Source organism: Megascapheus bottae, chromosome 6, assembly GCF_031878675.1.
Source record: "Megascapheus bottae isolate mThoBot1 chromosome 6, mThoBot2.hap1, whole genome shotgun sequence".
Classification (NCBI taxonomy): domain Eukaryota; kingdom Metazoa; phylum Chordata; class Mammalia; order Rodentia; family Geomyidae; genus Megascapheus; species Megascapheus bottae.
The window spans coordinates 47,438,294-47,464,197 of NC_143514.1; the positions used below are offsets into that span (position 1 = coordinate 47,438,294).

The 25,904-nt window shown below is 38.2% G+C and overlaps 1 protein-coding gene across 1 annotated transcript in view; it reads left to right on the top strand.

The window, feature by feature from the left end:
- The window catches only part of Fyb2 (FYN binding protein 2), an 81,293-nt gene extending 59,018 nt beyond the window's left edge, over positions 1–22,275 (top strand). Inside the window, exons 10-20 of the mRNA XM_090334749.1 lie at positions 4,343–4,457; positions 4,552–4,592; positions 5,392–5,455; positions 6,379–6,477; positions 8,366–8,394; positions 10,092–10,152; positions 13,429–13,515; positions 17,162–17,252; positions 21,304–21,460; positions 21,552–21,585; positions 21,839–22,275. Coding sequence (XP_090190875.1) covers positions 4,343–4,457; positions 4,552–4,592; positions 5,392–5,455; positions 6,379–6,477; positions 8,366–8,394; positions 10,092–10,152; positions 13,429–13,515; positions 17,162–17,252; positions 21,304–21,460; positions 21,552–21,585; positions 21,839–21,860 — 800 coding nt within the window. The 3' untranslated portion in view covers positions 21,861–22,275. The remainder of the gene's footprint in view (positions 1–4,342; positions 4,458–4,551; positions 4,593–5,391; positions 5,456–6,378; positions 6,478–8,365; positions 8,395–10,091; positions 10,153–13,428; positions 13,516–17,161; positions 17,253–21,303; positions 21,461–21,551; positions 21,586–21,838) is intronic.
- The last annotated feature ends 3,629 nt before the right edge of the window (positions 22,276–25,904 follow it).

The window sequence follows — 25,904 nt, forward strand, 5'->3', positions numbered from 1 at the left end:
ACTAACCAGGCCATATTCTTTTTTATTGTAATTAATAGAAGGGTTACATTATATTTGCAAGATAGATGGTGCATTACTTCACAAACATTGATACCCCTTCTCATGTTTTTGTCCCCACTTCCTTCCCTCACCCCCTCCCCATCTTCCCTATCCTATTTCAAATAAACAAATAAATATATATACAGTATACCAGACAGGAAGGTAAGATACTATAACAATGACCTTGTCATATTCTTAAAGGGATTTATAATTTGGCTTGCTCTCTTTCCTCTATGTGAAACAATTTTATACATACTCTCTGATGACTAGTTCCATGCTCACACTTCAACTATATCCCAGAAGTCATATCCAGCATTGACTTCCTATAATCTTCCTGCTTCCCACACTCTAACCTCACATACTTGCATTTCCATTACACCTGAACAGTAACAGAATGAGCACGTTTCCATATTAGAATTGTGAATCCAGCCTTTCTAGACCCAGATCACGAAGGAGTTCCCCTGTAGCCTTGGATGTCTATGTCTTTTCATAGGCAAATATAGATAACACTGCTAACTTCTCGGGGACCTTTGTTCATGCAGGTCAAGTGTCTGGTTCATGTATTACATAATGTTAGATCTCTTCCCCTACTTCCTTTTCGGAAGTGTTATAGGTAGAATTCTTGCATTCTAATTCAGAGTTTATCTGTGTGTACACTGAGATCCAAGACTATTTAGTACAGGTTTCCTATCTCTCTGTCACCCTGACTCAATGTCTGGCATAATAGAGATACAAAACAAAATTCTGTTCAATGAGTGGATAAAAGAATACATTGAGTGTCAGTTTCTGATACTACAATGAACTGAAAAATTTGAATAAGTCTCTTGACTCAAACAAGCAACGTGCAGAATAATGTTTTATACATTTATCACAAATCTGATACAAAAATAAAAACAAGCCTTCGCAATGCAGACGCTCTGCCAGGTGAATGCCAGAGCTCACATTTGTTCTTGAAGGATTTTGTTGAGTTCAGATTCCACAGAGCTCTTGAGGGCATGGTGTGCAGAGGGTTGGAAATGTACCCTGGGCCTGCCCAAAGCAAGTTCATCATAGGAGACATTTGTCTTAAAGATAGGACACTGTGTTGACCAGCTCACTGTTAATGTAACAAACATCTGAGTTAACCAATATTTTTAGACACATCATAATGAAAACACTGGTCGTAAAAAAGGAATTAATCAAAGAAGGAACTATATTACAGTGCAAAGTAAATAAGAATTACTGCATATCTCTCCACACAAACTCTCAATGCAAAAAGAGCCTGGATAGTATAATTCAAGCCTTGAAGATCAACCACTACCAACCCAAACTGGTATACCCAGTGAAGCTATCATTCACAATTGACAGTGAAACTAAAACCTTCCATGGCAAACAAAATTAAAGGAATTCATGAATACTAAGCATTACAATAATACTGAAAAGAAGCATACAATATGAAGAAATCAATAAAAGTCAAGGAAACAAATATTGGAAAAAAAACACTAGAAGACAAGGTTAGTAATCACAGAAAGAGAGAAGACATAAACTACAGAAAAAAATGTCAGGAAACCTAACACATCTTTTCATAAAAATCTTAAAATTTTAAGCACTTACTTCCTAAACCAGAGTAGCAGATTAGATGAAAAAACAAGAGCCACCCATTTGTTGTCTCTAAGAAATCCATTTCAAAGAGAAAAAAAATTGAGTGGGGATGGGATGCCTCTTGCAAGAAGGCAGGAATAGCCATATTGGAATCTGATGCAATAGATTTTTCATCAAAATTAGTTTGAAGAGACAAGGAATGTTATTGTGCATTAATAAAGGTGATGATGATCCATGAAGGAGGAAGTCAAAGAGCACCTAAATCCACAAACAAACACTCTTGGACTCACCCCAACATGATAATAGTGGGAGAATTTAACATTTCACTCTGACGGGTCAACCAAATAAAAGGCAAGCAAAGAAGCCTCTGAATTAAATGACACCATACCTCAAATGAACTTAACAGCGATCTACAGAGGATTCAACACAGCAATGACCTGATTCCCATTCTTCACAGTAGCCTGTGGAACATTCTCCAAAACTGATCATATCATAAGAACCTAAGCAAATAAATACAAAAGGATCAAGGATCTTTCCATCCTATCTGACACAGTGGAATCAAACCAGTTTTTGTTGTTGTTGTTTTGCCAGTCCTGGGCTTGAACTCAGGGCCTGAGCACTGTCCTTGGACTTTCTCAAGGCTAGAGCTCTACCACTTGAGCCTCAGCACCACTTCCAGCTTTTTTGAATGTATGTGGTACCAAGGAAACGAACCCGGGTCTTCATGCATGCTAGACAAGCACTTTAACCACTAGGCCAAACTCCCAGAATCAAACCAGTTTTAACAACAAAAAATAGAGCAGAATACACTTAAACACATGGAGGCAAACAGCCTACTGAATAACACATGGGTCACTGAAGAAATAAAGGAGGAAATTAGTAAGTGTATACAACTCAATGAAAATGAAAACATCAAAATGAAACATCTGGGATACAGTAAAATCTCTCTTAAAAAAGATATTTCTCTTTTTTTAAAAAAAGGCTATTTTTGATGATTCTGTCTTCTTTATGTACAGTGTACTTGTGTGTATATCTTCAGGAGAGTTAGAGGGTAAATAATTTAAGGGGAAGAGGGTTAGTGCAGCAGTGAAGCTCATTGGACACTCATGAAAGTTAACTATACAACTTGTGGATAGAGACAAAAGGGAGGGACTAAGAGAGAGTAAGGGAAGAGAAGGCACTGTATGAAAGGAAATGTACACATTGCCTGACTCATGTAACTATAATACATCACTTTGGGGGGGGGATCATGGGACTTGAACTTGGCCTGGGTTCTGTCCCTGGGCTCTTCAGCTCAAGGCTACCACTCTACCATTGAGACAAGCTGAACTTCCTGTTTTCTAGAGGTTAATTGGAGATGAGAGTCTCAGGCTCTTTTGTGCCCAGCTGGCTTTGAACCATGAGTCTCAGATCTCAGCCTCCCAAGTAGCTAGGATTACAGACGTGAGTCACCGCGCCCAGCTTGTACATCATCTTTATAACAACAATAAAGTAAATTAATAGAAGAAAAGAGGAGACAGGATTTTCCTTCCTCTTCTCTGCTCTGAGCTACATTGGGACACAACACAGCAAGAAGGCCGGCATTTGTAGCCCTGAAGAGAAAGGATCCTCACCAGAACTTGACTGTGCTGACACTTTCATCTTGACCTTGACAGCCCCCAGGGCTAGAAATAAACATTTATTTTTGTTGGCATGTTAAAAAACAAACAAAAAAAAACAAAAAAACTCAAGGACAGTGCTCAGGGCCTCAGTTCAAGCCCTAGGATCAGCACATACATAAAAAAAAAAAAATACAGCGTTGGGCTACCTAGACAGACCTTGTCTCCAAAGTGCCATTGCTTTCTTTACCGGACCAGTGCCTCATTGTATTGTTCTACTTGTGTTTTGCTCAACGAATGAATAAAAGATTGTTTCTCTTCTGTTAAAAAAAAACTAATAATGTTTGAACAGGACCTAGGACTCATATCTGAATCCCAGCTACTCCTGGACTGAGGTCTTATATTTTTGTTTAAAATCTGTTTTGGCAGACAAAGTTGTGAGATTCTTTTCTTTTCATATATTTTTAATTATACTTAATAGAACGGTTACATTATATTCACCAGATATAAGGTGCATTATTTCACATACATTGATACCCTATTTCATGTCTTGGTCCCCATTTCCCTCCCCCTACCCCTGCCCCTCATCTTGTTTTCCCCCCTTCCCTATCTGATTTATGCCAGAACTGGAGGTATGACTCAACTGGGAAGGCACCAGCCATCAGTGAAAAAGCTGAGTGAGAGCAAGTGGCTCTGTTACTGGCACATACACACAAAAATTCCAGTAACCATTATAACATGCATCAGATTAGAGAGAAATGAAGATGAAATTGATCTGTATCGTTAGTCTAGGGAAGATAACCCAAAGTCATTCTACTTTGGAAAATTACTTCAAGAAAAACAGAATGTTTGAGGGGGATAAGCAAAGGGTAGAATGACATAATAAATGTGTACTCACTTTTTGCCACATATTGGTAAACACTGTTATTATCCTAGCCTCAGAGAGTTATAACTGGAGGGCCATGAGGCAGTGGGTTGTCCAAGAATCAGCACATAGCAAGGTCATACCTATTTCCATTCCTTTCATCTGCCCTTTCTGGCTCTTGCTCCATCACCAAGGGTGTGTGTATGAATGTGTTCTTAGTAGCAGTAGATGAGGTGTTCTCGGATTTTGTTTCCTTCAGGTGGGTATGTGGAGGCTTTGGAGGTGACTAAAGAAATCTCTGATTCAACAGCCTTCAGGTCAAGTTCCCCTTCAGAGGAGACCTATGATGACGTGGAGTACCCCAAGACAGATGCGTAAGTATCTGCAGTCATACAGTTAGATAAGGCCCTTGTGATGGCACTGTAGAGCTGCAGCAAGTCAACAGCCTTTCTGTCCTTTCTCCCACAGATCAAAGCTGGACTTCTCAAGTTCATATGCCTCTGAGAGTGGTATGTACAAAAAGACGTGTCTCTAAACCAGGTAAGGTGGCTCGTGCCTGTAATCCTAGCTGCTCAGGAGGCTGAGATCAGAGGATAGCAGTTCAAAGCCAGCCCACGCCCTAAAATGTCTGTGAGACATCTCCAATCAGCCACCAGAAAATGGAAAGTGGTGCTGTGACTCAAGTAGTAGGGCAATAGCCTTGAGCTGAAGAGCTTAGGAACAACATCTAGACCTAGAATTCAAGTCCTGCGACCAACAACAACAACAAAAAAGATGTATCTCTCATAGCCATCTCTTTATTTCAAAAAGGGAACTGAGGACTGAGACATTAAATGACGACACACACAACGTATTAGATTCAAGCTTTGAGTCTTAGGTTCAGACCTTTAATAAAATGTTGGGCCAAAGTCATGCTAATGTGGAGCTATGAAGAGGGTTCTCTGAACACATTTGGTTTCCTTTTGTATTCCCAGCACAATGTCTCTCTTTTTTTTTTTTTTGGCCAGTCCTGGGCTTGAGCTCAGGGCCTGAGCACTGAACTTGGACTTTCTCAGGGCTAGAGTTCTACTACCTGAGCCTCAGCACCACTTCCAACTTTTTTCTATGTATGTGGTACCAAGAAATCGAACCCGGGTCTTCGTGCATGCTAGGCAAGCACTTTACCACTAGGCCAGACTCCCCGCCCACAATGTCTCATTTTTGAGACTCTAATTACTACCTAATAAATATGGGAAGGAGGGAGGGTAAATGAGAAACAAACAAAAAGACTATTGTTTTATGACTGAACATAGTTTTGTTTACTTTCAGAAGAAAATAGTGAAGAAATGTATGAAGATATCTATAAAACAGAAAGCAACCACCCCAAAATAGAGTGAGTTTCTTTGTTCTTGGCTTTTGTGTATGCACATTGTATTTTCATTAGTCATGTGTAGCAGAGTTAGGAAATAATCCCTAACCTGCCTCCACCCTTAAGGATAGCTTCACATTAGAGTGGCAACAGCAATTCATAGGATCTTTGTAGGTTTGCATTGCTTTCTCTTTTGAAACACTATTACCCAGAGCAGAGAACTTCGTTCTGGCAGTAGGGGAAAAAAAAGTGAGAGAAGGAAAGTAAATATTAGTGAAACTTTCTTCTGTTCTGTTTACATTTCCTGGATCAAGTCAATGATTACAAAGTGTCTTTGTCTCTGCAAACTAGTGAGGCAAGTCCCTGGGATTTTAGGCCCGGTTTCACACCTAGTAATCCACTGTTATCAAGAATAGAACAGAATTGTTCAAGGGCACATTAGGTATCACACTGTGAGAAGGAAAACAAGCAAGGATCAAAAGTAACAAGTGTAAAGGTTGCAGGGATCCTGTGGGGTTGGGATAATGAATCTGTCAGTCTTCCTCTTTCCCACCAATGAAACAAGCCCAAAAGGACATTAGGAAGAACTTTGATCATCAACTAGGCAGTTGTTCTGCCACTGTCCTGTAATATTCAATAAAAGTCAATTGTATGAATTTAATGTAGCAGGACTATCTCTCATAATTCTCTAAAAAGAAGAAAGTACTCCACACACAAACAAAATACACATTATTTGGTGTAGATGAAAGCTTATATTGCTGTATAATTAGAACTTTTATGGCTGGCTGGTGTGTGCTACTTTCTATTGAAAGCTAAACAAAGAAAGGGGTCATTTGTTGGGAAGACATTTCCTTGAGTATGGTGTGTTTTGGAAATCCAACTGAAGCCTTCCATACCTCTAAGTAGTCTCTCAGATGTCACAGTATTTATCCTCTGATTCCTCTTAGTTTAGATGGAAAAGAAACACTTAAAAGACTCCAACATTTCTTCAAAAAAGAAAAGGATAAACTTAAAATGAAGAAAACCAAGTCAAAGGAAAATATAAGGTAAAAAAGAGTCCCATTTATCTCTCTTTCCTAGAGGGGATTATGCCTGGGGTGATGTACCTCTGTTTAACAGTGAAGGAAATATGGGAGATTAAGACCCCAAACCTGGAATGAATCACAACCATAAACCCCAATGAGAAAGCAGACTGTCCCTTTTGAGAAACCTTATACGGACAAGGCTATGCACATGAGCAGAATGAAAACCTAAATCTAGCAAGTTCCAGACTGAAAAACTTGGTATCTGTTCATGCATTATGCTATTAATGATATCCTCTTATGCTTGCTTGGCACTGTAAGTGCCAGTAATATTGTCTATAGACACTGCTATCTTGAATTTGTCTCTCTCAAGGACAGCAACACGTGGAGGAGAAACTGAGCTATACTGCTGTTTGTGTATCTCAAAGTTTTAGATCTGGAAAAGTCCTCCAAGATAACCTTGATTAACTGCTAATCTTTAGTGAATAAAAAGAGATCTAGGTTCTAGATTCCCTTCTGCCATTTATTTAGATTGCCACTATGGAAAATCACTTCTATTTGCACTCACAAGTGGCAGAACCCTGTCTTTGGAGAGAGCTCATTCTAAGCTATTGGTACAGATAATACAGTTAGGGAATCTGTGTATCTATGTACCAGTCAGGGATGGTAAAAATCATTTTCTGAGAACTATCAGCTACATTGCTACTCTACCCTGAAGTTTTTTTTTTCAATTATAAAGCTTTCAAGGTTTTGTAACCTGCAGTTTGCTTATTTCTTAGAGCTAAGAAGGGAGCCCACCCTCTGTGGGAGCCATATTCTATAGGGTTTTTAAAAATTATTAATACAATTTTAGTGTTATTATCAATGTGTGTGATAGAAAGGTGTTAACATTCCATATGTCAGGTAATGCAGGCTGGGAGTTGGACCTAGTGGTAGAGTGCTTACCTAGTATATACGAAGACCTGGGTTCAATGCCTCAGTACCATATACATAGAAAAAGCCGCAAGTGGTGCTGTGGCTCAAGCGGTAGAACTCTAGCCTTGATGAAAGCCCAAGGACAGGGCTCAGGCTTTGAGTTCAAGCCCCAGGACTGGCAAAAAATTCTATAAGGCATGTAATGAGTACACATCTTCTTGGATAATGTTTCCCTCTCCTTCACTTTCTCTGGTTTCCTCCTCCCATATCTGCCCACAAGTTGCATAGTTCGTTTTTCACACATTTGTATTGAATGCTACAACTGCACTTGTCCACCCTTTCTTTCTCCATTTTTCTCTTGGTACTTTAAGACAGAAATTATGTTCGAATATCTTACATACTCAGCACAAATGTTTGGCTCATGGTAGCTGATCCAATAATACCTGTAAGGCTGAATTTAAATTAAGATTTAAAACATATAATTTTTTTCTTTTTCTACCACTTCACACTTCTTTCCACTTGATCTTCTTAGCTGTAAGATCAGATATGTGGTTGAACCACATATCCTTTCCCTCTTAACAGCTGACTATCTTACCTGGGACAGTTTCTCCCTCTCAGAACCACATGGGTAGGGGGTGGTGTATACAGGGGCTCCCTATTAATTCATGTGTAGCTTCTTCTGTCCCACCAATCCATACACACCCTTGGTGTATCTGATGGGTATCTTAGAAGGCCGGCAGACTAAAACAGGATTCTCTGGATAGACAAGGTCAGAGCCATGGGGAAGCTTGAGGTGGGGAATTAAGAAATGGAGTCCCAAGCAGACCATGAAGACAAAATAACTCATTTTGAATGAGGCTGCAGGTTTGTTCCTCATGCTTGCCTTGCAACATCATCTGGATCAGACACCCAGCTTATCAATACATTAGTTGCTATGTCACCACCAATCTCTCTGGCTTTTTCTTATAACCTTTTTGTGTCTTTTGCCAATCAACAGGGCATTTTCCATTTCCCTGCCTGACTTAGGTAAGTGACCTTTTCCTGCTGTTGACTTTCTAGTCCTAATATATTGAGCAACACTGGTATATTCAGTGACAAGGGAAGAAGAGAATTCTCTGTACCTTCTCACAGCCAATGAAAAATGAGCCCATCAAAATCAAGAAAGCATTTACATAACCATATTCCTTCCTTTGGGTACAATAGGAAGCATTTCTTAGGTGCTACCATGTACCAGACTGTAGGCTTGGTGCTTGTCCCTTAAAATCTCAGAGAAACAGATGGAATCTCCTTCATAGGGAAGCTATAAAAGCCAGTCTCTCTGAGTATGAGATCCATGCACTTTGCTTTATACCACATCCCTTTTGATGGATTTGATAGCCCCATCAGTTTGTTAAGGTGTAATAAATTTAATTTGAGCAGAATGTAGTGTCTCATGCCTATAATCCCAGATGGAAATTGAGAGAATTGCAGTTTGAGGTCAACGAGGGCAAAAAGTTAGCAAGATCCCAGCTCAACTGATAAAACTGAATGTGGTAGTTCACACTTACAATTCAAGCTATATGGGGGGGTCATAAATAGTAGCATCGCTGTTCAGGTACCCTGGGGGAAAATGATACTACATTTGAAATATAAACTAAAGCTAAGAAGGCTGTAGGTAAAGCTTAAGTAGTAGAGCTCTTCTCCAGCAAGAAGGTTCTGAGTACAAAACCCTAGCACTGAAAAAAAAGATAAATATGCAGCAGTCTGCACACTAATTGAATCAAGAATGGGTCTCTAAAATATTACTTGCTTTGCTATTAAAATCACAGTACATAAATTAGCACGGTGCCTGACACACTGGATGCCCAACTCACTGAGTCTGTCAGTTACAAGGGCTGTAAGGGCTATGTGTCTTGCTTAGTAGATTTTGTTGATGGGCTCTTAGCATATAACTCCTTTGATTTCACATTGATTCAGCAATTCTATTCTATTGTGTTATATTATATATTATATTGTACAAATATTGTCATACTAAACAACAAAGATTATATACATGTGTACATAACACATGTAGATAAGGATATGTGTACAGCAACATATCCTTAGTTGTATTCTTTTTGTCAGTTGTGGGGCTTGAACTTTGGGCTTGGGTGCTGTCCCTGAGCTCTTCAGCTCAGCTCAAGGCTAGTGTTCAATATTTGGTTGTTCAAGATATTGAGTATTAAGAAAAGCCTTGTTGGGCTGGGATGTAGATCAGTGGCAAAGCACTTACCTAGCAAGTGCAACGTCCTGGGTTCACACCCCAGTGCCAAAAAGAAAAAAGAAAAGACAAAAAGAAAAGCCTTTTCAATATTCTAGCAGTACAAATCATTTTCCACTTGTGGGATACAAGTGATTCTTTTAGCTAGCCACAGTTTTTGAACTGTATATGAAATCAAATTGGTATAAATAGATAGAGGGAGGGAGGGAAGGAGAGAGGGAGAGAGAGAGAGGAAAGAGAGAGAGAGAGAGAGAGAGAGAGAGAGAGAGAGAGAGAGAGAGAGAGAGATACTAGCATACTAGCATGCCTCTCACTATTTTTCAGTCACTCAGTTGAATTTCTTTCCAAGAGAATCTTTTTGTTCCAGCCTATCATGCTTGAGAAGAGCCTTGTACAACTAGGTAATTGTGTATTAGGTTGGAGACTCAGCAGGTACATAAGGTACACCTAACAATGCATGCTTTTGACTCTATCTCTACTCTAGGACTCAAGTCTCAGGAAGTGATTATCTATGACGATGTGGAAACAAGTAAAAAGGAGCCAAAGTAAGTCACTTTACTGTTCTGGTCATTCCTGCTGACACTGACATTTCCTGACATCTTGATCAATATTGTTAGACCCATGGTTTCCAGTCCTTGAAGACTGAATTCTAAGTGAAGAGTCATCTGCTATGGAGGGAAGACAGTGTCTATCATAGATGTCTCAGTGGTCCTAGTGGATCCAAAGGCCCAGGAGCTTTGGAATCTGTTCCTTACCTTTGGATCTATAGAACTATTTGATAGCCTCTATTTTCTAAACATACATATCTACAATTCAAAGAGAGGGGAGGGAGGAAGGGAAAGAAGGGACCCTTCTCTGGCTACTTATCTTCCTTTTCCTCTCATCCAAATGACTGTGGATAAAGATCAACCACTCATCTTCATCCATCCTACTCATTCATTGCAACTATACTTCTGTTCTGATCAAATCAGAGAGCTACATTTTGGTAAAACCATTAATGTCCCTTTGTTAAATGCAGTAGAAACTTTCAAATTATCATCGTTGGTTTTTCTAAAATATCTTAAAATTTTGGTCATGCTATCATCCAAAGGAAAAATTACCAATGTTTACCGGGCATGGTGGCTCATGCCTATAATCCTGGTTACTCAGCAGGCTGAGATCTGAGGATCAAGGTTCAAAGCCAGTCAGGGTACAAAAGGATCTGAAACTTTTATCTCCAATTAACCTCTAGAAAAAGAGAAGTGGGGCTTGGATCACTTGGGTAGGGTGGTAGCCTTGAGCTGAAGAGGTCAGGGACAGATCCCAGGCTGAGTTCAAGCTCCATGACCCACAAAAAAAAATTACCAATGTTTCCCTATGTTTCTATGTTAGCATTATTTCTTATTCCCCCTTCTTCATCTGCTTATGTGAGAGTTTGTGTGTGTATTTATGTGTGTCTCTCTGTGTGAGTGTGAGTGTGTGTATGTGTCTCCATGTGTATGAACAAGTAAGAGAGAGAGGGAGGGAGGAAGGAGAGATATGTACATCTACATTCATCTCTTAAACCTGTTCCTGGGATTTCCTGTAATTGTTCTTTTTTCAGTATTGAATTGAGTTCATGGCTCACATATGCTAGGCAAGCATCTGTGGGCTTTTACTTTTATTTTGAGGCAGGGTTTCATTAAAACAGGGTAGCCTCAAACTCACAATCTACTTGCCTTTGCCAGAAGCAATTCCATTTCAGTTATCTCTCACCAAAAGAAACAAATCCATGCTCAAAATATCTATTTCAGAATTTTATAAAATAAGAACCTGTGTCCAAATATATAGTAAAATTGTAAGCACATTATAGCAGATTACTCAATAAGGCCATTGAAATATATGCTGAATATACAGTAAACCATTTCCAGTGACCTGGAGAATACTTAGATTACAATGACAATTTCAAAACAGCAGAGTACAGTCTCAATGCAGCTTTTAAAAGTATTTGGAAAAATGTTTGGAAGGAAAGTTGGATATCTTTGAAAGATTGCGCCTATTTTGTCTCCTGTTTTTGCTGACCCCAGTGTTTTAAATACTCAGGGTATGCTACTTCATATTCAATAAAGAAAATCAACTTACAGCCAATCATTTGCCTTCGCTATTCCTTGCTCTCAAGACTGTAGCTCTTTCTTGACACCTTCGAACTCAAGTTCATCCAGAACACTCACTATGTGCTTGAGCCACACAGTGTGCCTAGTGCCAAGTTGTAGTGAAAATAATTGGGATCTACATCCCAATCCCACCTTCTCAGAACTTAAAGAGAGGAAATATGTGAACCCAGCAGTTAGGAATCATTGCTGAGCTCCTCGGACAGGCTCCAAAAAGACAGCAGCCAGCTACCCCTAGACAAGTCTGAGGTTGCGAAGAAGCATTCCCTGACAATCTTGTTGGACACATAGACCACCATGTGCAGAGAACAGTGACACACTATGAAATATCTCCCAAATTCCTTAATGTCGGTGTATTCACCATTTTCCCAATGAAAGAGCTTATTGATATGTTTGGGTACCCACGTGACAGATTCACTGATGCCTACTAAAATATGCACCTTTTTATGGCTTAGGTCAATGAAGGATGGGCTCATAGTTTTGTGAAGAAATGTTCTGGAGCAGCAGGTAGTCTGTGAAGGACCACAGACGTTGGAGTCAGACATACCACATTTAACGTCATTAGCCGTTCTGTGACCATCCATTTCCTTTTTTGTAAAACTCTGTGAATCACTACTCTGCTGGATCAATGCAGCCCTTACTATGTAAACTGAATGAGATAAATTATGTCACATGCCCAGCATAAGACAGATGCTCACATAAATTTTTTAATAAATAGCTCCACTTATTACTGCCTTTCTCTTCCCTGTGTCCTCTTTTGCCCAGATCCCCTAATGCCAAACACTAGATGGCTTAGCCTTGACTCATGTTGTTTAGTAGTAGACATCAAGAAAGAGACTTACATAAGAGATGAAATGTGATTAAAGGTAGGTTAATCTGGCTTCAGATTTCGATCACTGCAGATCAGGTATATCAGCAGACTACAGCCCATGGACTAAATGTGGCCTGCTACTTGTCCTTGTAATTAATGTCACAAGAATAGAGCTGAGCAAGGTACCTGGTAACTCACTCCTGTTAATCCTAGATTACTACTCAATTGGTTAACAGCTGGAAAAATCACAGTTCAAAACTAGCCCAGGCCAAAAAGTCCATGAGACTCCATCTCCAAAATAACCAGCAAAAAGCTGAATGGGAGGTCTGGCTCCAGTTGTAGAATACTATTTGAGCAAGAAAGTCAAGCAAGTGCAAGGACATTGAGTTCAAATCCCAATATTGAAGAAGAAAATAAAATAAAAAGAAAGAACAAAGTAGAATTAAATAGTTGCCATGAAGATGATACAGTCAACCAAGCCTAAAATATTTACTATATGATTTTGACATATATTATCAAAATATAATTGTAGATAGATATGTTTTTATATTATATCAAAAGAGTAATCTGGTAAGTATTTGTGATCCTATAAATGTTTAAAAAATCACTTCTAATTTGCTGGCTCAAAATAATTTTCTTGGGGCTATGAGTTTGGCCTAGTGGTAGAGTGCTTGCCTAGCATGCACAGAGACCCAGGTTCAATTCCTCAGTACCACACACATAGAAAAAGTTAGAAGTGGTTCTGTGGCTCAAGTGGTAGGATTCTAGCCTTGAGAAAAAAACCCAAGGACAGTGCTCAAGCCCTGAGCTCAAGCCCAGGATGGGCAAAATAATAATAATAATAATAACAACAACAACAATAATAATAATTTTCTTTTCAGCAATGAAGATAAACTGAAAACTTGGAAGCCAAAGTTTCTGAATCCAAAGGGGAGAACAGAGAAGAAAGATGCCAAAGGAACAGAAAGGTAGGAGTACAGGGGCACGGTGTCTTCTACCTGCTGTGCTGCCATTCCCGCCTCTGTGAATCCTAGGCAAGGAATGAAATTCATCATTGATAATATGAGAACACGTCTTCATAGTGCAGCAGCTGAATCTTTGAATTAATGAGACCAGGACAACCTTAAGCTCCACCCATTCACCCTCACCCTCATCCTCATCCTCACCAGTATTGGCAGAAGAGGAATGCTGGTGAATAGAAAACTTCCAGTCTCCTTTCAGACTATAAGAATTTTCCCCCTAAAGATAGAACACCAATTAAAACTTGCATGAAAGGCTGAGAAAAGGAGAAATTAAATGTAATGTAAGACTGGTTTCCCTAAAGCATAATAAAATTCTAATTGTGACTATAATTAATGTTACATTAAAAATACTTTATTTGCCAGGTGTTGTTGGCTCATTCCTACAATCCTAGCTACTCAGATGGCTGAGGTATGGATGATATTGCCTTGAGGCCAGCAGGGTAGGAAAGTTCCTAGGCTCCATCTCTAAAATAACCAACAAAAGCTGACCTGGAAGTATGGCTCACATGGTAGGACATCTACGTAGCAAGTGGGAGGCTCTGAGCTCAAATTCCAGTACCATCCAAAAAAGTAAAGAGCTTCTTCAGCTCACAGTCTCACCTTCATTCAAATAATTCAGGCCCACTGCCTGTGCAGGAAGGCATGGTTTTTGCTGACTTCATTGTTAGCCTACCTCTGTGCTCCACTCTTCTCAGTTGCTAAGCTCTGGATCCAAGGGAATTACTTGAACAAATGTGTTGGGGAAATCCTTAGTAAACAGTCAATGAGCCATGAACAGTGTTGTCTGTCTGCCCTGGGAAACCTGTCTAGAAAAGACTTACTGGGGCATGGCAAAAGCAGTCAGACAAGGGTCTCTACCAAATCTAAACACAGGGCAAGGTACAGCATGATCATTCTCTCAAGTTTATTTTCTTTGGTTTTAGACCTGTTGTAATTTGTTTATCGCTGGTTGGAAAGATGTATAGTCTAGAAAAGCAGGTTTTTTTTAACCTTTAACTTCCTATTTTGACATAGGTTTACATCACACAGCAAAACAGAGGGAGGAAGTTATCAGTAAAAGTTTTAATTTTTCCCTAACAAAGTCTTCGGTGTGTGGATAACTATGAAATGAGTCTTTTTAGGAAACAATTTTCTAGTAGTTTTTATGTCTTAAAACAAACTTACATAATATAGTCTTTTTACGCTCAATTGATTAAATGTGAAAATGTGGTCGCAAGGCTGTTAGCCCTGTAGATTCATGAAACAATTTCTTCATTTCTTTAAAATAGTTTCTTACTCTACCAGTCAGTAAGAATCAGTAAGAAATATTTCTACTATTTCAGTTCTCTATGCTGGTGTGTGTGTGTGTGTGTGTGTGTGTGTGTGTGTGTGTGTCTGTACAGGTGAGTGTGTACCAGTAGAAGTCTTCACTCGGCTTTTTTTTGCTCAAGGCTGGTTCTCTACCACCTGAGTCACAGTTTCACTTCTGGCTTAAAAAAAATTATTAGATGCTAAAATCAGAAGGGTTCTGATTGGTAAATCAGGCAAAGAGTATATTTCCTTTTGGGCAGTGTCACCCCTTCCTTTGCTCTCTCATATTTCTGACTTTTTTGCTGCTTAACTGGGGCTAAGAAGCTCCTGGATTTTTCTGCCAAGGATGGATTCAAACCACAATCCTCAGGGCTTAACATCCTGAGTAGTAAGGATTACAGGTAGGACCCACTAGCACCCACTAATTATGTTTGCTTAATAAAAGATGGTGATAATCAGGACATGAAATCAAGCCTAGATGGCTTGAGTAGATGGTGTCTGTGTAGAGAAAGGGGCAGCTCCTGAGCTGAAAAGGAAATGTAGGTTGGGGGCCAACTGTAAATGATTTATGTGAAAAAGTAAGTCTGGTACACTGTTGGCAGGAATGTGAAGTAGGACGCTCAGTGTGGGAATCCATATGGAAATGCCTTAAGAAAATTAACTTTTGACCCAACTTAGGCATATAGACAAAGGAAAGGAAAGCAATGTACAGGAGAGTTATCTGTAGACCTAGGATCACTGCAGAGCTATTCATAATAGCAATTATACTAATAACAAAACTGTGGAATCAGGTGAGGTACCCAATAGCCAATAAGTTAATAATTAATATATGGTACATATATGATACGGGATATTACTCATCAATAATGAAAAATGAAATTAAGTCATTTTCAAGAGAATGAATGGAACTCAAGATCATTGTGATAAATTAGGTGAGCTAAACTCAAAAATGGCAAATGTCATGTTTTCACTCATTTGAGGAATATAGGTCTAAAAGACATACATACACATCAACAAATATATATATATTATATATATATATGTATGTTTGGGCATACACACATGCATATAACATGATTGCAGTTGTGTCACTATTGTGGAAAAGGGAAAGAGAATGATGGGAGAATTATACTGGAATATACTGTGTCTATGTATATAGATGGCACAAAGAATCTCATTGAAAGGGGAAAAAGTGAAAGAGAGCAAGAGAAGAGTTCAGTTTAGCTAAATTATATGTGTGTGTGTGTGTGTGTGTGTGTGTGTGTGTGTGTGTGTGTGTGTGAAATGCCATAGTGAAGCCCTTAACATAAGTAGCATACACTAAAAATGAAAAAAAAAATGACAGGACACTGAAATAGGCTCTGTTGGGGGCGGGGGGGGTGGTTTCAGTGGGTGGGAACAGGGAGAGTGACAGTGAACGTGTACATGCATGTATCTAAATAGATTAATGAAACCTCTTGAAATTGCACACATAGGGCAAGGAGGGAGAAAGATAGAGGGGTGAGTTTGATCAGGGTACTCTGTATGCATGTATGGAATTGTCATAATGAAATCTTCCTTATGTAACAAATTGAAGCTAACATATTTTTAAATACATTTGTTATTTATTTATTTATTTATTTTGTGGGTCATGGAGCTTGAAACTCAGCCTGGGTGCTGTCCTTGAGCTCTTCAGCACAAGGCTACTGCCCCATTTTAATGTTCTAAATTCTTCATTGAACATATTTGTTGGTTTTCCTACAATACTTTACTATATGTATATAATGTAAAATGATCTGATCAGAGCACAAGTCATATCTGTCACCTCATTTCTTGGTGTCAGGAATAGATCCTCTCTACTAGCTGTTTGGAAATATTAAATTAATTGCTGTCAATTATAGTTAACCTACTCTTAGCAGTCATTCCTGCTCTCCACCTGGTTTCCTGTACTCATGAGCTGTCTTCGATCAAATTGATCTTCATCCAAGTTACTGCACTATCAGAAAAGGTTCTTTTTCAGGGATGGGGGTATTATCAGTGATAGAATGCATGCTGAGGATATGTGAAGCCCTGAATCTGACCTACATATATATATATATATATATATATATGTATATATATACACTAAATGATAAGGGAAAGTGATTGGTATTACCATTTTGTTTGGACAATCTGCTCTAGTTGAAGAGTATGTGGGCATAAATAAATATATAATGAAGATATACAACTTTGTATATAATTTTTCATTTTTTATCTTGAAATAGGGTGACTTTGTAATACTATATTATAGCTTATTTAACCACCCTGGCATTTTTCTTGCCAGTTTTCCTTCTAGAAATTTCTTCAGAATGAAGAAGCAAAACTTAGAAAATAAAATGGAAAGAGAAGAAAAACTTTTTAGAGAAAGATTTCAGGTATGTTGCCCTCTAAAAGTGAAAATGAGCAATATTAATAGCTAGGAACTTTTATCTTTAAAAACTGAGTCTTTAAGAAAGAAATGTGATGGCTGACTGGAAAATGCTGAAATTCCTGAGGAATTCCTATATATGCCTTTGTATATTACTAATTATTCTATGTGGCTCTGTTCTAATATCATTCTTCCTTCCCTAGATCCTCAGGTAAAATCATAAAATCACCCTCTTAGCATGTTTTCTACATCTGCATTACACAATCTTTTTTTTTTTTTTGGTGGTAGGGTTGAACTCAGGACCTGGGAACTGTCTCTGAGTCTTTTCGTGATCAAGACTAGTGTTCTACCACTTGAGCCACTGCACCACTTCTGATTTTATGAGTGGTTAATTGGAGATAAGAATCTCAGGGGTCAGGGCCAGGAATTTGGCCTAGTAGTAGAATGCTTGTCTCGCATGAACAAAGACCTGGGTTTGATTCCTTGGTACTAGAGAATAGAAAAAAGCCAGAAGTGGTGCTATGGCTCAAGTGGTAGAACTCCAGCCTTGAGATAGCTCAAAGACAGTGCTCAATCCCTGCGTTCAAGCTCCAGGACTGGCAAATCAATCAATCAATCACAGGGGGATTTTTCTGCCAAGGCTGATTTCTAACCATAATCCTCAGATCTCAGCCTCCTGAGTAGCTAGGATTACAGGCATGGGCTACAGGTTCATTCAAAACTCTTATAACACCAATTCCATCCACACATATGTTTATCTCCTGAGGCAAGCTTAGATCCCTTTGGAAGATGATCCTGTCTTATTCAAGCTGCTCCTCAGTTTCCAGCATAAAGCTACCCGTGAAAGAATGACAAAATAAACACATGAGAGGTATTTGAATGAGTGAAGCAGGATCTGAATTACTTTGACAACATACTCTGTCGTGCAGGGTCCCGGAAGCATTTTTCCCACTGTTACAAAGTTCAGATGATCTTGGTGATTTCATATATTGTCAAAGTGAGAAGCATCTTTAACAACATTCATGTGCACAGAAGTCTCCCACTGATTTGTTTATATGTCCTAACATGGCCAAGAAAGCTCTTCCTGCAGTCTTCTTGGTTTTATCTCCTGGAACTCTGTACTTGCAATTTCTGCTTTGGCAGCAAACTGTTCACCATTCTGTTCTAGGATGACTTTCCACTTTGTCTCCTGCTATCTTCTTCCTCTAGGCAGTTTCCCAGAAAGAGGCATGACTGTTCATTTATCAGGACCTGGCATCTTCTCTTCCAGGAATACTTACTGAAACCTCTACTAATATAAAAACAAACAAACAAAAAACAACCTCTTCTATTCACATAAATACCTAAGCAATCTGTAGCTTATTGCAATTACATGTTTATCCTATTAAACTACGAGCTCCCAGGGGAGAGGATTATCTTATTGATCCTCAGAGCAGAATACTACTGCCTAACACTTTGAAAGCATCCTGAATTCTTTTTGCATGGAACTAAAATATGAATGCACATTAAGTTCCGGGGTTGGAGATTTAGCTCAGTGGAAGAGTGCTTGTCTAGCAAGTGCAAGGCCCTGAGTTCAGTCCTCAACTTCACTAAAAGAATGGGAGGGAGGGAGAGAGGAAAAAAGAAAGGGAAAAAAAAAAGCCAGTGCAGTGCTGGTGGTTCACACCTGTAATTGTAGGTTGAGATGAGATCTGAACATCCTGGTTCAAAGCCAGCCAACAGAAAAGCAAGTCTATAAGACTCTTCTTCAATTAACCCAAGAAAACTGGAAATGAAGCTGTGCCTCAAAATGGTAGAGTGCTAGTCTTGAGCAAAAGTGTTCAGGGACAGTGCTCAGGTCATGAGTTCAATTGACCAATAGAAAAACAAAATCAAATCAAAACAAAACCTAAGGCAACTAGCAAATAAACTTTGGCCATTGCTAATTAGGTTACTATGTTTAGGAAATCACGATCTGAAATCATCTACTGTAATTTTTGATACTATTTGATTAGGTAAAACCCAACAGGATAGCAATTGCTAGTTGAAAAGATCCCTACTTGATGCATTGATCCATTTTCATTAGACTGGAAGGAGACACAATGAATCAAAAAACTTTATTCAGTCAGAGTGAGGAGCAGAAAAAAAAAGATCCCTACTATATACTCCAACTATCTATTTTCTCTATATCTATATGATTCTATTCTTCACCACCAGAGGTAGGTTTCCAGTTTCACTAGAAAAACTATATCATTTCAATAATTTTTACCTAGCTCACATGGTACCACACTGATGCCTGACATTGTAGGCACAGAGATGAGTAAGATGGTCTTGTCTTTTCATTTTCTCAGATATTATATTTATTGTTATATGATATATATACTTATAGTACAATCAAACAGTAAATTATATATGGTAGTTATAGAAGTATATGGAATGGTTAAATATTTCAAATAGAAAAAAAACAGCATGAGCAAAAACACAAGAAGAAAAGGAAGTGGTCCATTCCAGGACTCTCTATGGCTTCAGGAGGCTTCAATATGGGCACAGAGATAGAGGAATAAGAATGACAGCCTGCAGAAGAAACTTCAAAGACAAGCTATGAAATTTGGGTCTTATTCTAAAAGCAGTGAAGAATTTTCAGAACTTTCTAACTAGGAAGGTAACCTAATTACTTTTGCATTTTAAGAAATCACAGTGTTCACATCACACCAAGGTCTGGAGAGAGTAAGAAGACCAGTTATTAAGAAGTTGTTATAACTGGGCTCTGGCACTCATGCCTGTCATCCTAGCTGCTTAAGAGGCTGAGATCTGAAGATCACAGTTCAAAGACAACCCAAGCAGGAAGCCAATGAAATTCTTATCTCCAATTAATCATAGAAAAAGCCAAAAGTGGTGCTGTGGTTCAACTAGTAGAGCCCTAGACTTGAGCAAAGGAGCTCAGGGACAGCTCCCAGACCCCAAGTTCAAGTCCCATGACAAACAAAAAATAAAAAATAAAAAAGGGGCCGGGAGTTTGGCCTAGTGGTAAGAGTGCTTGCCTAGCATACATAAAGACTGGAATTCGATTCCTCGGTACCACATATATAGAAAACAAGCTGGAAATGGTGCTGTGGCTCCAGTGATAGAGCTCTAGACTTGAGAAAGCCCAAGGACAGTGCTCACGGCCTGAGTTCAAGGACCAGGACTGGCAAAAAATAAAATAAAATAATATAAAAGAAGTCATTATTTTGATAAGTGAAAAAAAATCTACCTCTTAGACTATACTTGGTATAAAATAGTCTTATAATTTATCATCTAAATTCAGGAAAGTTCTGAGTGGAAGGAAGAACTCTTAGTTATAAAGAGTGTTTTAAGTAAAGGGAGATACTTAGCCACTCTACTTTGGTGAAGAAGGCATCTGTAATTTTAACTTCATATTTGGATTTTAGGATTTCAGTTTCTGACTGATTTGTCAGAAGGCAAAACACATGCAAACGGACAGATCAACTATCTTGTTACACACACACACACACACACACACACACACACACCCTGTGGGATTAGAAATCAAATTTCCTATCAGGTTTTATTTCCCCAAAATGCCTGCCTGTCACTGAAGTACAAGTAAAAATTATCCCCATCTACCCAGTTCTTAGCCCTGTTAAGTACGTTGTGCATTGTGCTATGCATAAGCTTACCTAGGAAAGTTGAGTGCCAACTACAAATAGTAGGTATGTAAGAATATCATCAACTCTGGGAGAAAAGCAGAACTTGTTAGCATCTTTCCAGGGTTTAGAAGTAACTATGACTGTAATCGCATATATCCACATCTCCTATCCAGCAGGATTCATTCCATTACAACCAGCCAGTGAATGTAAAAAACAGTTCAAATATCACCAGGCCACGCAAGAATATAGTACTTTACCATCAAATGTCTTTCCGTGCACAGTGCATGTTCTCCTCCTGGTATTAATCAATATCTAGCATGTTGACTTTCTATTGAGGTTATGATACCATATTCTCCACTAATTTTATCATAATGAAAAAAGAGTTAACCATGATGGAAGGATTTTCTTACCGGCCTTTTCTCATTGTAGTATGATAAAGAGATCATCGTCATCAACAGAGCAATGGCATGTTCCAGGAACTCAAGAAATGGAATATTTGATTTGCCAATAACTCCTGGAGAACAACTAGAGGTCATTGATACCACAGAGGAAAATCTGGTGATATGTCGCAATTCTAAAGGCAAATGTAAGGGTTCCAATCACTATTAAAAGAAAAATATTAAAGCATTTTTCTGTGAAGACTTCAGATTAAGTAACAGCAATTTTTATCTCTATAGATGGATACGTGCTCATTGAACATCTACAATTCCAGTAAGTTGTTTGATGTTTACACTGCAAATCATTCATTCTTAGTACTTATTATGGTGGTGTATGGATATTAGTCTGAGGACAAGATTGACTTTATTAAAAATTATGTATGAAGAGATATTATTGTGTCTCCTGAGTATAACCAACTCACAAAGCACATTTTAAAGGAGCATAAAATACTAAACTAGGTAAGAATTTCTCCAGAAATCTCCCATTAGCCATGGTTTAACAATGCTTGTTTTTCCTTTTTTCCTAGGCACCAAGGTTGGTCACATTAGGAAGGTCAAGGTCAGATGGGAAGGACAAAGACCTGCACAGGTATGAAGGGCTCCAAGGACCTGAGGCCTTACTCAAGAACTTTGCTTTCTGTCAAAACAAGGCAGACTGATGAAACTTCGTTGGGAAGTCTGAGAAGGAAAGCAAGGGCAGCATCTTTCCAGAGACACAGGCTTTTCTTGTACAAGTTTATCTTTCAATGTCTATTGTACTGCCAGTTCAAGAGAATGTGAAAGACTGTGTTAGTTGTTGAGCACATGCTTAATGAACCATATCCAAATTTGGAAATCATGCCTTATATCACCCAGTCTGACGTGTAGATGTTTAGTTGGCTCCTAATATCAGTTCACAAGCATTTGTAATGCTACATGTTATACATTTAAAAATCTGGCATCCACTCTGAATAGTAAATGATGTGACCATTAGATGCAATTTTTAAGGAAGTATTTTATTTTGCCTTTCTTAAGGAAAAAAAATCAGATTAAATGCTATTCAACCTTAATTGCCTTTGGAAAGTTTACCACAAAAAGAAATTATTCTTAAATTAATTCTGAACTATTCTTAATTGTTATTAAGAAAAAATTTTACAAAACTATACATACCATTTTAAAATACCCCGTTAGCTAAAATAGAGAAAACCATTTATGTATGTTCCCAAATCTATTAAAATAGAACTTCTGTGTTTTAATGTACACGAAAGTAAATAAAAACTAAGACAGTCATAAATAGCATTCTATTTTTTAAAATGTTGCATATGGTGGGTAAATGATAAATACACTCAATATATTCATTCAGTTGGTTTAAGATTTCATTGGCTTTATCTACACTGAGTAACTGAAGAAGTTTGCTCAGCTATTTAAGCAGTGATCTGGCCATCAAGGAAAGAAAAGATTTTATTTTCAAGTCCTTACTCTGTTGGGACTCTTTTTTAAGGTTCTTTTGTCTTCAATTGCATGTTCCATAGGGCCCTTGCCCTGTACCTTTGACTCACAGGGATCAAAAGTATAGAGTTTAAGAGGAGAAAATAGTTAGAGATTATTTTATTATAGATGTCATAAGTAGGGAGTGGAATGGCCAGAGGATCAAAAAAAGGTGTTAGTGAAAAATTCCAGCAAAGAGCTGGAAAATGCACATTTTGTCTAGTGACTAATACTCTCTAAAAGCTTTAAAGGAATACTAGTCCATAGCCAAAAATGCAAATAGAAGGCTGATCTTCCAGCAGCACAGAATTAAATTCTGCCCCAAACCCAGAATGAACTGGTAGCAGATTCTCTCACATAGCCCCCATCTACCAACCGCTTGGTTTTCACTTTGTATGAATTGAAGTAGAAAGTAACAACAAAACCAGGTCAAGTGCACCAAATTTTTGACTGTATGATAATAAATTTGTGGTATATTTTTATTAAGTAGTTAAGAAATTTCTGTGAAGTAATTTAGAAAAGCCCAGTTAAGCCCACTAGGCATGTGAAGAGTAAGATGATAAATGTGTGTTGAGTCCTTACATCTGTAGTCTTAGCAACAAGAGAAAAGTCATGTGATGGCTGAAGTTGAACACTGCAGGCTGGAGTATCACAGACAGGAACAGAGAAGACAATGTGAGATCTCCAGTGAATCAAGGCAATTTTTTTTTCTACAACAGCTTACTCAAGATCTATCGGTTGACATACAACATAATAGTTTAAAATGACTGAAGAGAATCACAAAATAGCCTTCAAATTAAACAGACTTTAATTTGATTTTGTGACAAAAGCATATAGGTGATCGGACCCTGTGTTTGTTGCTGATGAGTTTTATACAATGAAAACACTGAGAAAACCTTCTGGCTATGAACTGTGTAGTGGACAATACCCCTTTTCCTCCCCACCCATCATTTAACATTCCCCAAACATACACAACAAACAAAACTGAAATTTGAGCCTATTGTTATAAAGCACTGGGAGTTTGTCTCCCTCCTCCACTCCCTCTCCAGGGGAAACTAATTATAAAAAGTGGTCCCAATTTCCAAAATTTAAAAATACAGATGAAATCCTAGCCAAGTACCAATGGCTCACGCCTGTAATTCTAGTTACTTAGGAAGCTAAGATCTGATGGTTTTGATTCAAAGCAGTCCTGAATAAGAAAGTTTATGAGTCTCTTACTCCAATTAATAACCAAAAGTTGGAAGTAGAGCTGTGGCTCAAATGGTAAAGCACTAGCCTTGAGCAAAAAAGCTCAGGACAGTGCCCATGCCCCAATTTCAAGCCCCAGGCCTGCCACCAGAACAAAACCAAAATCAACAACAAAAAAAAAAAACAAAACAAATCCACACATAAAAAAAAAATCAGATGTGATCCAGTGTGCTAATGCGCTGGCCTATGTTAAAAATAAGTGTGCAATATTTTGCTGGAAACAATTACTATCCAATCATATGTTATGATTGTCATGGTTACAACCTAATAGCTCTCAACTTTCAGTTTTATTTATTGAACTCAAAATCCACTGCATAATATTTATACACACATGAAAAAAACACACTACACCTCCTAAAACAGTATCAAGATACTCTTCTTCATATTATATCTACATCTTCATTAAACAGTCAAAACAGTATACAGCCATAGATGCTCGTCAAGAGTCTTGACACAACACTGTATTTTTGGTACATTAAGGCAGCTTCAGCCAATGTTTGAAGAAATTCTGAAAAAAACAGTATTTGTCAAAACAAAAGACAAGCTTGAAATTTTGAATACTGGATGCTTTGGAGAAATGTAACGTGTCGCTGAAAACAAAAACACTATTATGATTTGTGAGACTGTGGTCTTCAGCATTCTTAGCACTGTTGTTGTGGTGTAAGACTCATCAAAAGAAGTCAAGACACTCATCCTACCAGTATCAAAGATATATATTACAAAAGAAAGGGACGTATCCTAAATATGTGGATCTGAGCCCTCATTTGAACAAGGGCCTTTACACAGTCTCTCACACGTATCTGTGAGGTAGGTAACTGTCCATATTTTGTACAAGAGAAAGCAAATGAGGTTATATGGCCTGTGCCACCAAAGCAACCCAACAGAGAATCTCATTCCAATTAAATTTGTCCTTAGCTTCCATTATTACTCTTTTCTAACTTTTTAATATATTTTTAAAATGTTCTTCATTTCATTAATTTTAATATAATGAGAAGGCAGCCTAATATTCATCCAGGTGGCTTTGAAAAGTGAGATAACATAAAAAAAAAAAAAACAGGAAATACATTTAGTCATTACTAATGTGAGGTTTGGCCAACGGAACTTGAAAACAAACAGGCAGAAGCAAGCCCCCAGCAGAGGGCACAGGTAAGGAGAAGGGGAATCAGAAAAAAAGGAAACACAATTCCAACAAGTTTATTGTTCCTGCTTCTATAATCCAAAAAGGCACAGTTCAGTGTTTTTATTTTTAGAATGGTGGATCTACTTCTTACCATTCTATAAAAGTGATCATATCTATAAAATGCCCCCCACCCCTTCATAACAAAACTTACTTAAAAAGGACTTCTGTGAAAAATCTACATTTAAATAGCAGAAAAAAATGAACCCAACTCTCCTTACCAAGAATGTGTTTTTCCCCTTAAAATTTTAAATGAACACAAAGTAGTAAAGCCTGAATAATAATATTAAGAAAAACTGTATAAACTTGTCAAAACTTGTTATTGGTTCCAAATTGCTTTATACTGGGATATTCTACAAGTACTTGATTAGTCTCTTTGAAAGAATGTTCTTTTCTAGGATTTCCTTAATTGCACTTGAGTTGGGATTGAGATCTACCTACCCTGCTTGTCCAAATAATCAGGACAAAATCAAAACTGTTTTTTAGATATAAGTCAGAGTTCCCCCAAGTCACACGGTCAGGACTGCAAACTCTCACTGCCACCAAATCTGGCAGTAAGCAGCCAGCCTGCTTCACACCATTAACAACACCCAAAGACTAAATCTGATTCTTACCAGGTTATGGCTGCAGGAGTCTAATGGAAAGTTAGTTCGGTCTAGACTGCGGGTCTTGTTCTTCATGCTATAATGTCCAATTGGTAA